Source organism: Festucalex cinctus, chromosome 9 (genome assembly GCF_051991245.1).
Source record: "Festucalex cinctus isolate MCC-2025b chromosome 9, RoL_Fcin_1.0, whole genome shotgun sequence".
Lineage (NCBI taxonomy): Eukaryota > Metazoa > Chordata > Actinopteri > Syngnathiformes > Syngnathidae > Festucalex > Festucalex cinctus.
This window is the reverse complement of record NC_135419.1, coordinates 24,117,359-24,131,196: the sequence shown is the minus strand read 5'-3', so window position 1 is coordinate 24,131,196 and position 13,838 is coordinate 24,117,359. Positions and strand designations below refer to the sequence as shown.

At 40.5% G+C, this 13,838-nt stretch overlaps 1 protein-coding gene and 1 long non-coding RNA gene across 2 annotated transcripts; both read left to right on the top strand.

Annotated features, from left to right (window-relative positions):
• Positions 1 to 2,940: 2,940 nt before the first annotated feature.
• Positions 2,941 to 4,749, top strand: LOC144026036 (uncharacterized). The gene is made up of 5 exons (XM_077532515.1): positions 2,941 to 3,535; positions 3,674 to 3,720; positions 3,766 to 3,816; positions 3,899 to 3,932; positions 4,038 to 4,749. Exons 1-5 carry the CDS (start codon positions 3,409 to 3,411, stop codon positions 4,331 to 4,333), a joined length of 555 nt encoding a protein of 184 aa, XP_077388641.1. The 5' UTR covers positions 2,941 to 3,408; the 3' UTR covers positions 4,334 to 4,749.
• A 6,364-nt stretch (positions 4,750 to 11,113) lies between these two features.
• Positions 11,114 to 13,157, top strand: LOC144025910 (uncharacterized). Its single transcript, XR_013284981.1, has 3 exons — positions 11,114 to 11,640; positions 11,725 to 11,794; positions 11,973 to 13,157. It is a non-coding gene; the product is annotated as an uncharacterized LOC144025910 (long non-coding RNA).
• Positions 13,158 to 13,838: the final 681 nt, after the last annotated feature.

Here is a 13,838-nt window from a genome sequence, read left to right as displayed (position 1 = left end):
TTCGGTCGAATCGTTTTTTTGTTCCACCCCTACTGAAAACGTAACTTGTCTGACGTCACTCCCCCTGGCGAGAGGGCGGAGACGACCTCATCCCATAATGCTTCACGGACGAGTTGAGGATGGAAATAAATTATTTTTTTTTACCACTTTTATGGTCCATAATGCACACTTTTTTTGTTGTGTTGTGTGCCTGTTGGTTAATAAAACTAGTAGTAAAAGTATCATCACTTTTGTTTTGAATGTGCAAACCATTCATGACCAGACCATGGCTGAATTTAGTGTGGTGATCAATGACTTCTGCCTCATCTTCGTAGTTAGCAGTAGTTGTTTGTGACTGTTACAACAGTGAGATAGTTTGCCTTCTTCATGAAAATGTGGAGTAACGCATTGATTCTCTGGACAGTAACTTTAATCAGACTACTTTGTAGAATAAAGTAACGCGTTAGACTATTAGTTACTTTAGAAAGCAACTTTTTTGAGTAACGCGTTACCGGCAACACTGGCATCACATATGCCACTGTACACAAGTCAAATTGCTTGTCTCGGTCACTTCATAGGGTATATAAAAAGCAAGCCCACAAGGTAGCAAAAATCAGGGTGGGGGGGGTGGGGGGGTTACATCCTCTTTGGAGAGAGGAAAGGGCCAAATTATGAGACAGACGAAAGTATGCAACTTCGAAGAAAAAGAAATCTGCATTTTAGAGACAATATCAGCAGTCCTGCTTGAAATATGGGTTTACCGCTACACTGAATTGTCACGCACCGAGAACGCTCCTCCTAATGTGTGGTGACAGGCTCGCAAAAGAGGCAATGAAGCCTTCACTGCCAAATTACCACCGAATACCTTGCTCCCATTTCCAGCATCCTATCTTCGTCAAATGGGACTTATGTGCAATGACAGTTATCAAAACACAATTACGGATGAGACTGGACATACAGTAACACAAACAGTAATGATGAGTTGTATTATTTATAATTTGTTTCTATGCCAGTCTGTGAAAAAAGGTTGGGGAGCACTGATGTACAGTAATCACTAATATTTTTAGACCCTGCCTTTCAACACAGAGTTGTATTTAGACAGGATTTTCAGTCAACATTTTTGTGTATTTTTTGTTTTTGTTTTTTTGTGTTATGATACAACAGCTAAGAAACTTTACATTGTGTTAATGGATGATTATGTAGCTATACATCCCAAGGCTACAGACTAACCCTAAAATTTTTCATCAACTCATATAAGTTTGTGTGTATGCATGTGTGTGTTTTTGCTCAAATCTTCTTATTGCTGACACACTTCTGCTCCACCCTTCGGATGAAAATCACCGGAACAATGCTGGCAGATACTGGAGGTTATAATGACATGACCGGCACATGCCAGTGACAAAAAACTACTCAAATGCAGAGCGTCGTGATTCGGGGTTTAGCCTCAATTGGGTAGCTTTGGCTGGCCCAATCGCCGCTAGATTCATACCAGAGGCAGCGGGACCACAGAATAGAACAACTGCAGCAACGCTGCAAATTGATGCTTCGTCGCCAGATTATTATGTGCAAAATTACATGGACAGTAACTCCCTGCGAAAGATTACTTTGTTCATCGTAGAAGCTGTATGACAACGCAAAACAACACCGCTTCACACTTTGGGTCACTGTAAAGTACTGTACAGTCAAACATCGGTTTTCGAACATAATCCGTTCCAGAAGGCTGTTCCAAAAGCGAATTGTTTCGAAATCCGAAACAATTTTTCCCATTATAATTAATGTAAATAATTTTAATCCGTTCCAAGTCTAAAAAAAACTTTTTCCAAGTTTTTTTTTTTTTTTTTTTTTTTTTACTATTTTACACCATAAACTGCAATGTATACTGTTTACCATAAATAGAAAAGGGTAGAAATAGGCACTGTTTTATTTTAATAGAAGATATCCTATCTAAAATGATGGGAAAAAAAAATGCACTTGCTTTTTTTGGACCCATGATTAATACACGCTAATACACGATGCAAAACTTAAAAAAAAAAATAAAAAAAAATTGCGTAAATAACAATGAACAGGTGTGCTCCGAACAAATTTTGTGCTACGGAGGAAGCATCCTGGGCATTCGAGTTAGCTCGGCTCCCGAGTGAGTCGCGTTCAGGTACGCTCATCTTTTTCTCCCGAGTGAGTCACGTTCATGTACGCTCGGCTTTTTCTCCCGAGTGAATTGCGTTCAGATAACGTCAGCTTTTTTCAGTTTGGTCGAGAGCCGATTTTTTGGACGAGTTCTGAGACATAAAATTCTTGAATTTTCTGGTCGAAAACTGATTTGGTCAAAAACAGAAGCGTTCGAGAACTGAGGTTTGACTGTATTACAAGAAGAAATTGAGGGCCACTAGACACAAAAACATAAAGCTGACAGCAAGCATCAGGTCTGATGCCCTCGGGTTTGGATTTTGCTGCTGCAGTGCTGCTTATTATTGCTCACAAAACAACAATCCGACAAAGCAGTTGGTCATGCGTTGCTCTGAGTTTGTATCTGACGCTGACTTGTGCGAGTCACTCCGCCAGGCGCTAGCCATGTCATCCTCGTAAGTACCGGCCCGTGAGTGCGGCTGCGCGGCCGTTGGCCTTGTTGTGGCTTTGTTTACATTTTGACAGGTAAACCCTTATTAGGAGATAACTCGGTGTCTTGACCTGTATTTATAAAACAGTGGGCAGTATATTTTTTTAAAATATGGCAATGTGTTGTAAAACATGTAGGATTAAGGGTGCAATTAGTCATAATAATAATAATCCATCCATCCATTTTCTTGACCGCTTATTCCTCACAAGGGTCGCGGGGCAGTAGGCGGGGGACACCCTGGACTGGTTGCCAGCCAATCGCAGGGCACACAGAGACGCACAACCATCCACACTCAGAAGCACACCTAGGGACAATTCGGAGCGCCCAATTAACTCTTTGACCGCCATAAACGTTTAATGACGTTCAGTATAAACCTAGAATTGGCCGCCATAGACGTTAATTGACGTCTACTATGTTTTTTTATGGAAACGGGTGGAGGAAAGCCTTGGGCAGCTGTGCTCCAAGTATCAAGCCGATCGGGTTACTATAATGAGTATTCCTGGCCACTAGATGGCTGTGATGAGTCTTTTGGACAAGATCGGGTAGGAGACAACAGTAGAAGAAGAGAGGCTGAGCTAGAGTGTTGAGGGGGAGAGAATGGCTAACTTGGCTAAGGGAGTCAAAAAGGCTACAGATGGCAATCAGCTCACGCTTGATCCTTATTTTCAAAGCTCAAAAGCATCGACCAGTGCTCAAGAGCACAGTGATGATGGAGTTAAGTCATAGTTGAAGCGGTGACGCGGCCGTTTCGACCACGTCCGAAGGCCCCACCGGCTAGCGATGCTAATAACGTCCTAAGGCCGCACCGGCTAGCGATGCTAACACCGGAGAAAAGTGGGGCACAACTGAGCACGTCTGCACAGATGATGTTTCATCGGACGATGACGAGTACTATGGGTCCGATGCAAGACAGTCTTGAACAGTCTTCCAAAGAACGTGAAGGTAAGCGCTAACATGCTAAGAGATTGCTAGTAAGATTACTTTACTAACTTTTCGGCGATCTGCTAGCAGCGTGTGTAAATGTGCTGATATACACTAGAACATCTATTACCTATACAAACGTGAATGTATATTTTATAGATCGTGCTCACAGCAACGTCCGACCGCTGGTTCTACGACAAAGAAAGGTAAAAAAAAAAAAAAAAAAAACGTTTTCAATACACCGCAACAAGCTCCCCCTCATAGGGCCCAAAGTGACCCTTCTCACAGTGAGCAGAACAAAGGTAAAAAGAAAAAAAAAAAAAAAAAAGATTCTCCACAGCTCTAATAAAATATTTGATGGTAAACTTCTTCTATAATTTACAGAATGTGCATCAACCAATACATCGAAGAAAAAAAGGTAAACATGCACACACACACACACACACACACACACACACACACACACACACATTGCATCACAGTGCTCTAAAATAATATATGATATTGACATGTATATTTGCAGATCCCAAAGATTCTGGCTGGCTTGAAGTTGATGAATTCGGCCGGCAGCCAACCATCTTCCCCTTTGCTGCAAAACCAGGACCAAGGGATGCTGCAGCAGAGCTGAATTCCCACCTGCCAGCTGACATCCTGGAGCTCTTCATCACGGATGAACTTCTCCAGCACATCGTTCATCATACCAACCTCTACGCAAATCAGTCCATGCAGAAGCAGACTGACAAAAACTGTTGCGCACGTGTAAATAGTTTGCAAAGAGTTTTCCAAATTTTTTGTTCGGATTGCTTCTGTTGCATGTAAATAAACTGTTATTTTGCAATCAAAAAACATTTTTTATTCTTGGGGTAGTGTTTTATAGAAGTTTAGGTGTTTGTAGAATCACTCATGCAAAAAAAAAAAAGAGTGCCAAATTCACTAGAGTGCATGAAATAACATCGTTTCACAAAAAGCTTGATTTCTCCGTATTTTGGAAGAAAATAGAGGATTTGGGTGAAACGAAGGTGTTTTCTATTGTTGATTACTGAAGATCCGAATAAGGTAGAAACAAACTTTTTTTTTTTAGATGAAAGATGAGACTTCAATCTTTCATTTGGTAGTATCCGCGTTTCCATAGTCCTAACACAACATTTTCTGTGGAGCTTGAAAGATCGGTAAAATTCTGTAAATCAGCTGGCAGTATAGGGGTTACCTTTTCCGAAAATGGCTGGCAGTCAAAGAGTTAACCTGCCATGCATGTCTTTGGAATGTGGGAGGAGACCGGAGTACCCGGAGGAGACCCACGCGGGCACGGGGAGAACATGCAAACTCCACCCAGGAAGGCCGGAGCCTGGACTCGAACCGGAGTCCTCAGAACTGGGAGGCGGATGTGCTAACCACTCATGCCGCCCAATAATAATAAGAATAATAAGAATAATAAGAATAATAAGAATAAGAAAATAATAATAATAAACAACACTGGTCCAAATCAGTCTTGGATGGACCGTGGCCGTTCGGAATTTTTCCCGAAATTCCCAATGGTCAGTCTGCCCCTGGGCGTCAGTTAAACACTCATCTTTGCTATTTGCAGACCAGCCCTAAATTGCAGGGCTTAACTGTAAATATATTGTTAAAAAAAAATTATAACTTTGCCTGTATGCGTCCCGGGTGTGTTATTCCTACCTGTTTTGCATATATATTGTTCCCAGAATACATTGCGTGGCGCAGTAACGAAATTATAGGACGTTAATCCAAGTCATATGTGTTTGTGTGACCAGTAGCTGAAAGTGTGTCGCATTCAGCATGTTTATGTTTGATTTATGTTGGTCTATGTTTCTATTTTACGTTTCTTTTTTTCAACAAACCGTAACTTTAGATTGTGTGTAAAATACTGACATCCAGGTCAAGTCAGTGTACAAGTTGCATTGCTCATCTGAGGATTGTTTTAATTTTGGCCGTCAGATTAATTGGTCCAACGTTACTCATTTATTTTTTATTTATTTATTTTTTTCTGTTTTTTTTTTTACTTTACAAGAGCATCTCGTGCGCCGGATTAAACCCCTTTGGGGCTGTATGTTTGACACCCCTATTGTTACACACTATAAACCACTAAAATAAACTTTAGCTAAAATAAATTACAAGCCTATTCAGGTATTCATTTGCGAAGTCTGCAGTAATGTTTTGCCCATAGCCATATGTCAACCTGTTCAAGGAGTTCAGACAGTGACAACCCAGCAAATGAGACATGTGCGTCCGGAGGGGGAAACAATCAAGTGTGATTTATTTAGTTATGTATAAACTAACTTTAAAATAAAAATAAAAGTTTTAATTAGTTTTGTTTGTTTGTTTGTTTTTAGCATATAGAGAAGAAAAAGAATTTGCATTCCCACTGTATTAACTTTTCCTTTTGAGTTTTGATGATTTGTTGCAAAATGATGCATCATGATGTTTACATTTTGAAAGCAGGAGGGGAAAGGGGAAGTGGTCAGCGCTGTTCACCGTTTGTAACTCACTCAAGGACTGATTTACCTAACACAACGTCTACAAAGAAAAGTTTGAACTGTCAGTGTTGTTGTGAGTTGTTTTGCCCCCCTTTTACTTTGGCATCTAGTAGTTCTGTTTCCTGTGTTTTCCTTTGTTTTTCCCTTTTCAGGGCTGGGCGTGGTCAGGTTGTGCTGGGCTCCACATGCAGCTGCCTCCAATCTACAATCACCCTCAGTATTTAAGCTCTGGTCTCACCTCCACTCCTCGCCAGAACATCTCCTCATATTCACGGTACTAGTTGTTCTCGCTTCCTGAAAACATTCCTGGTTTTTCCTAGTCAAGAGAGTTTTTTTTTTACTTTGGTGTTTTTGCAAGCTTTTTCCTGGGTTTTTGCAGCGCCCTTGTTTAAAAACTGACTTCCCTTTGTTCTCTTGTTTTTTTTAGTCCGGATGTGCTGAGAGCCCAGCCACCTTTGGTTTGATACTTTGTTTGCTACTTTGTTGAATAAACCTTTGTTGTTACTTTTACGTCTGTGTCTGCTCCTGGGTCCTAAGACCGCCACACCCCCTAACAAATGTCCTGCTACGGAGGAGCAAAGTTGCTATTTCGTGTCTGGCTCGTGCAATTTCTTCAGATTAGTGAAACTGCATGCGGAATCCAGGAAAAAATAGAAAAATTGTGGAAACCACCCAAAGCTCCAGATACGCACACCAAATCCTTGTCAGTCAAATCATTTTGAATCAAAAATCCATTCTGAATGGAATCACAGACCCAAAAATTAGAATCAAATCGAATTGTGAGACAGGAGAGTCCCACCCCTACAGATGGGTGAGGTATCGATACCAGGAACTAGAAATTTGAAGTAGAATAGAGAATTGTCAATTTCATGCAATTATAAGGGAAAGAACTATATCGGGGTCTTTATGTCTTTCTTAACCCTCCTGGTGCAGTTGTATACATCTACACTTCTGTCTGACCAGTTTTAATGCCTGAATAAAAGGAATAAGTGTGTGCTGTACTGCACTGCAATATTTGGGTTCATTGACTGCAGTCAATATAAGTATAAAAAAAAATTCAGCCTTGTATTTTGGATCTTGTTTTGGATTTTGGGATGTGTTTTTTTATACAGCGAAGCACCTGCCTCTATTTGTTTTTTTTTTTTTTATTAAAAAGTTTTGTGGAGCAGATACCTGAGTCACCCCTTGCTTCCCTGTGCTTGGGTCCCCTGTTAAGTATTGGAAGCCATTACATTGAGTGCTTAATTTTAAACTCATTAATAGGGTTGTAATTGTTCAATTGCACTTAATTTTGAGACAAATCAGGATTTTAATTTAACGAGGCATCTAATGACACCGTATCAACTGTGAGTCTCTACAACTATATACCTTGATTGTTAATCACTTTTCAAAATTTCAAAAATCATCTTAGAGTAAATTACCATGTGTTTATCTTTAGAACATCTACAAGGATTGAATGGTTGTAACTGTGATTTGATTTGAGCTCGGATTTAAGTGACATTTCTGTGGACAAGAAATAATTACTACAAAATTCATGAGTAATAATAAATGAAGATTATACACATAGGATTTAAATACCCTCTGTTGGGAATCTTTTCCATATAATGGTGAATTCCTAAATAGAAACATCTAATCTCCTCTTTTCATAATTACATTATGTTCCCTTTTTACACTTAGTCCCCCTCTTCCCCGACAGAAATAAAGGAAAATGGTGGCAAGCAGTTGTACTTCCTCATTTGTTAAAAGTCTTTGGAGGGGAAAAAAAAAATCTTACAAGATCATGTTGCACACAAAAATACTGTAATAAGTGAAGAAAAATGCAGTAGCAGCATAAATCTGTCTCGAAAATTAAAAGAACAAATGCATTGAGGAAGAAAGATAAGGATTTAAACCTGTCAATGCTGCACTATTATTGACTGCCACTCAAATGTAGCTCAGCATATTTTAGTCTGAAACTAATTTTTCTTAATTTGTAAACATAGCTAGTTGGTTATGATGATTCCAGTCTCTGTGTCATACTTGCCAACTTTTTTATTTTTATTTTTTCCATTGGCTTGCTCGGGAGGGGTGGGAAAGTTGGGGGGGTTTGGGCGATGGATATTTATGCGTCGATCTGACCAGCGATTACATCATTCATCGCCATGGGAACTGTGCATTAGGGATGTCCCTATCCGATCACGTGATCAGAAATCGGACCCGATCACGTGGTTGCTGACTCGATTGCAATCAGACGTCTCGCCATTAGGATTCTGACAAATATATGAGGTTATTTTAATAACTTTTATTAGATATGCAGTTACGCGGTGGCACAGAGTGAGACTTAAATTTTCCACACAGCTAAGCGTGCATGGCGTCACTTTGCTACAGTGACACTATTGGCATAATGCCGTCAAGCGGGTTAAACAAGGAAAAATAGCGCCGAGTTATTTGGAAGTAGATGATAAGTTATCTTTAATGTGGAAAGCGGAGACGGTGCAACTTGCGCTGTGTACAAAGTGAGCATTTCGTGCATTGGAAAGGATATAGTTGCTAGCTTTACCACTGCTGCATTGCACTTTAGTGACGGGCAGCCGGGCACTGGCGACTCGCGACGTGCTTCGGGACCTCCCCGCGGACGCAGATGTGGACGTGCTTCAGGTGTCGGACCCTGCAGATCCAGCTGAGGCACACGCACCGGCGACTCTTGACGCCCTTCGAAGGGAGCGCGGTGCCTAGCTTAGCGTGAATCTGGAGGGTCGGGCAGTCCTTTGCGGTGTTGCCAATTTGGGGGGGGGGGGGGGGGCAGTCTAGCCTGGTGCGAGTTCAGACCTAACATCACGATATAGTAAGATTAAATACATTTTGCTTGCTTGGTCCTCAAATGCAGCCTTTTGTTTGTCGTGAAGTTAGCCCCCCAACCTGTTATGATTTGTGTTTTGTGTCATCTGTTTGCTTTGTTTTTGTTTCTGGTTTTAAGTTTGTCATGTTTCTGTTTCTGCTTTCTGGTTTGTCTCCCCTGGTCTCGTTATTGTTAACCTTGTGTCTTCCCTTCCCAGTGTATCTACCAATCAGCTTCCCCTGCCACTTGTGTCTTGCCCAGCTGTGTCTAGTCATTGTCAATTAGTGTGTCTATTTAGTAACCTGTTTTCCGTTGAGTTCTTGTTGGTTCATTGTTGTTTTTTTCCTACCTTGGTGGCTGCCGTTCTCCTGTCCTGTGCCCTGCCCTAGTTTCCCTTGTTTGTCTGCCCGGAGTTTATTTGTATTTTGATCAGTTCATTTTTTGCCTCCTTGCCTCTTGGTTTATGTTTTTGGAAATGAAGTCCTTTTTGTTCTCAACATCCACAAGCCTGCTTCGCCTCCCTGCTCCCTGCATTTGGGTCCTCAACACCCCCCAACTGAACCTGACACACCCCACGCAAAATTTGAGGAAAATAGCCCATAAAAAGTTTCATTTGTGCTGCTACTGTTTTGCAGTTATTAGCAATTATTTTTTGGGTTCACCTCGCCCACCAACTACTGAAAAACGAACCCAAAATTACACATTCATATAGTTAGGCTGGGATGACAGTAGGGTTGCCAACTGTCTCGTATTGGCCGCGACGCCCCGTATTTTGGGCTAACTTGTTATGTCCTGTAAAATAATTCTCAATTCTTACACGAAATGCAGCAAACGGCATCTTTGCTATTTCTGGACCACGGCTGCTCCCGTAGGTTGTCAACTGACAAGGAAGTTGCTAGTAGCCAATAAAATGAATCGCTGGGCGTGACGTGAAGTAACTTCCTTTCACGTTTGGCTACATTGACAGATATATATATATATATATATATATATATATATATATATATAGTTATTATTATTATTATTTTATTTAGTTTTTTATCTGAAAAACAAGCTGATCCGTGACTCAAATCCGTCATCCAATCTGAACTGTGACTTTTGTGATCCGTTGCACCACTACATTCAACATTTCAATAATGCATTACTTTTTAATAAAATTGTACCAGAATTTAGTAATTAATCCTAAATTCAAATAATAAAGCTGTGTGGTTGTGCAAATGTTAATTTGTGCAGGTAAGCTGCAGATTGCATTATCATGTATCTTCAGTCTTTAGCTAGCCAACAGAATCCCTCAAGAATGGCCCACACTGCAGATAAATCAGTCAGCCATGTAAAGTCAGTGAAGAGAGAACATTCTGCCACCGTGAGCCATGCGAACACAAAAATTCAATTTGTCATAAAAACATTCAGTCAGTCATCTAGGGAAAAAACAACCCCCACAGTCCTAAGATAAATAAGTAAAGTCAGGCAGTGCCTCTACTGTGACAAATGTACATTTCAAACTCTGGTGCCAGGCAGCAGGTAAACCCCTAAGGATATTTCTACTACCCTTTTTCAGATTATTACACCATAATAGCAAGACTGCACCTTAGCGCCTGACGCACTGCCAGTAATGCATTTCATGTTGAATGAAGCCCTGATTTGTCCAATTAATGTATTTTATGAACCACAAATTCTTTACAGCTACATATTTGATGCAATGAAATATTTATTATTTATTAGATTTACTGTTAGGCATTCAGGAGCTTGGCGAAAGAAGTGCTGCCTTCAAGAGTGAAAATACAAACACGATGTTTACTGTCCGACAGTGAAAGCTTTACACAAGTGCATTTCATGTGTAGTGTGGACATGGATGGGTTAACATCTCCTGCTCTGACTGCAGCTGGGTGGGAGACTAAAAAAAAACCCGTCTCCAATTAAAGCACAAAAAGTCATTTGATATGTTGCTATAGGGGTCCAAATACTCATTAAATTTAAGTTGGTGAGACTGCATGACGCTAATTTCCGTAGGCGGCACATAACAGTGATGGCTTGTAGTAAACGACACTTGATATGTTAAATATGTAGAGTAAAATACATTACATAATATCACTAGCTGCGTTTCCATCGCCTTTTTTTTCGCAAAAATAAAAGCGACATTGTACTATTTCGATAAAATACAATTTCAATTTGTCGGTGTTAAATTGAAGAGCGTTTTGCTTCTGAGGCGCAATTCTCGTAATGTCCCGTCTCGCGAGACCTTGCTGTTCAGTAGGGGGTGCTCATGATGTGTACGGAAGATGGACGCCCTGTATTGTTTACATGACTTTAAAAAGACTCTCCCCTCATCGGGAGGGTTTGGGCATTTGGTGTTGTGTGCGTGTGTATGTGTGCATTCGGATATATTGGATTTCAACAACATGGTGTGCCGTGTCTTACTTGTTGCCGGTGGCAACGGCCGTTTCTCATGCAATGATATGGAACGTGCATTGAACGGTGGCATATTGGCTCTCTAGTGAAATTGCTTTGTGCTTAAAAAGACTTATCAGAGGTGGGTAGTAACGAGATACATTTTCTCCGTTACATGTTGTAACTGCCTCTCCCCTTCCTTTTTGTGGGTAATAGTACTTCAATTATTTTGTGTAAATTATTATTTTCTTATATAATTAATTAATTTTCCGCCGGAAGCTGCCGACCGAGTGAACCTTTATAGTGGCGCACGGAAGTGTCATCATTGACTGCTTTTTATGAATGGATGCGGAGGCACACACATCTGCTATCCGTTTGAATTTTCAACCTCGCGGTGTTTTAACGTCCTCTGTCAGCTGAGCGAGGTATGTGTGATTTATTGTTGTTATTGAAGTTGTGAATTGTATAGTAAATGATGTTAATATGAGAGGGTTTATTTTGTCGTTTAGAGGTTTAATCGCACGCACTTCGTCCGGACTTTCCACATCCGTGTTTAGCACCCTTGGTTAGCAAAACGAGGTATGTGCATTTTATTTTTGTATGAACTTGAGTGGATTCATGTGCTAAATAAAATTATAACATGATTGTATTTTATGTCGTGGCAAATTGGATTTCACTGCATGTATATCGTTTTGATTGATTGTATTTTGTGTTTATTTTCTGATTTGTGAACTATTTTGTCTCATTGTTTGTTTAGTTTCACGGTGCCAATAAAGGAGATGTTTGGCACCAGTCGAGTTCGTCTGCGATTACTTGTGAACCAGGGGCAGCTACAGTGAAACTCGATTGCTCCAGCGCCGCTCCACACAGCTGCAAGCGTACACGCAATCACCTGCTGCGCTCTCACCGGTGCCGCCGTTCAGCGTTCAGGATTACAGCGGAGAACGGACGTCAAAGTTCTTCGATACAAGCGGCAATGAGAGACTTTGGAGCGGAGGTTCAACACACAAGTACATGCATGCAACAACAAGCCCTTTATTTATTACTTGCACTTGAGTAACTTTAAAAAAAAAAAAAAAAAAAGTACTTCTAAGAGTAGTTTTACCACACAATACTTTTTACTTTTACTTGAGTAGATGTGTGAAGAAGGATCGCTACTCTTATTCCGCTATATTTGGCTACACTAAAGTCATTACTTTTTTTTTCTCTCCTTTTTTTCGTTCATTATCTTTACCAGAGACGCCAACAGCGGTTCTGCCACATGACTGCATTTCACCAATCAGACGTAGCAACAATAATCACATGACGACTCATTCCCTTAACATTCTACCAATCAGATGTAAAAATGCAGTCACATGACCACAGGCGGCGGAAACACTGTCGGCATTTGGAACATGGCAACAGGAGAGGACGAAGCCGAACACCCATGGCCTCATATAATTAGCATGTTTACCTTACACGCCGTGCAGAATAACAGCTTTATAATGCAGTGTCTTATGTGTCTGGCGAAACAAACGGACATTTCGGCATATAAAAATTCCACATCGAACCTGAGTTAACATGTCGCGTTAAGTTTGACCTAAATTCCCTTTTTGCTGTATTTAGGTAGGTATTTGTCTTAAGTGTTGAAAAGGACCTTTTCACATTGACTCTTTTGCAAACACTTTGTTTACTGTTGCCATAAATGAAACGGATCACGATACATGTTATATGGAGGCATGAATTGGCGGTAGCCAATAAGCGTCACAAATTATTAACGGTGAAGATAGTTTTGGTAACAGATAAACACTTGACTCCATGTAATGCCAGAACCTGGTAAGAAAACATATCGTCTTATTCAATGTAGCAACGATAGCATATGTAAACAAAAAAGATTTAGGCTAAAAAGTACAAGTTTCTAATCGTTATGCTGGATGTGTATTAACAGAAATGTGACCGCAATATTTTCAATGTACACTCTGATTTAATACATTAATCATCAATCATTGTTTAAAATCATTTAAATAAATAGTGATTCCAGCAGAGAACCGATCCCATGCCCAATACACATAATCAGCGTGGGATCGCTGTGCTTAAACTGCTGAGCTAAACAGCTGGTAACACTTTCATGAAAAAGCGATCATTCAGTAATAGCGAAATGTATAGTATGTGAATACGTGATAGGATAGAGAGGTACGGCAATTGTGAATAAAGCTCTGCCACCCGCTCCTCTTTCTGGACGGTACATTTTTTTTCCCCAGAGGTGTCCATTTCCGCAGTGCGGCGCATTTTCGCCGCTGTTCATTCATTGCGCTCTGCACTCTCGTATTTGTTATCAAAGTAGCTCATCTATTGGTTGCTGGCTGTGTGACGTCACACAAAGACTGAAAAACTGAAGAGAATATCAAACACGTTAGATATTGTCATAAGGCCAAGACTAGGAAAAGACTGATTTAAAACAGCAAAGATTACCATCTCATAACTAAACGACCGAAATGATGGGAGCGCGCTGACATGCCAGGAAGACTCTAAAACTTACTCATGACTTTCAGTCTTTAGTCTGAGACTGTGAAAATCTTTTGGGTGTAAACCCAGCATTGGCAACACACTGATTGGAGTCAATTTTAAGATGAGTGGAAACCTC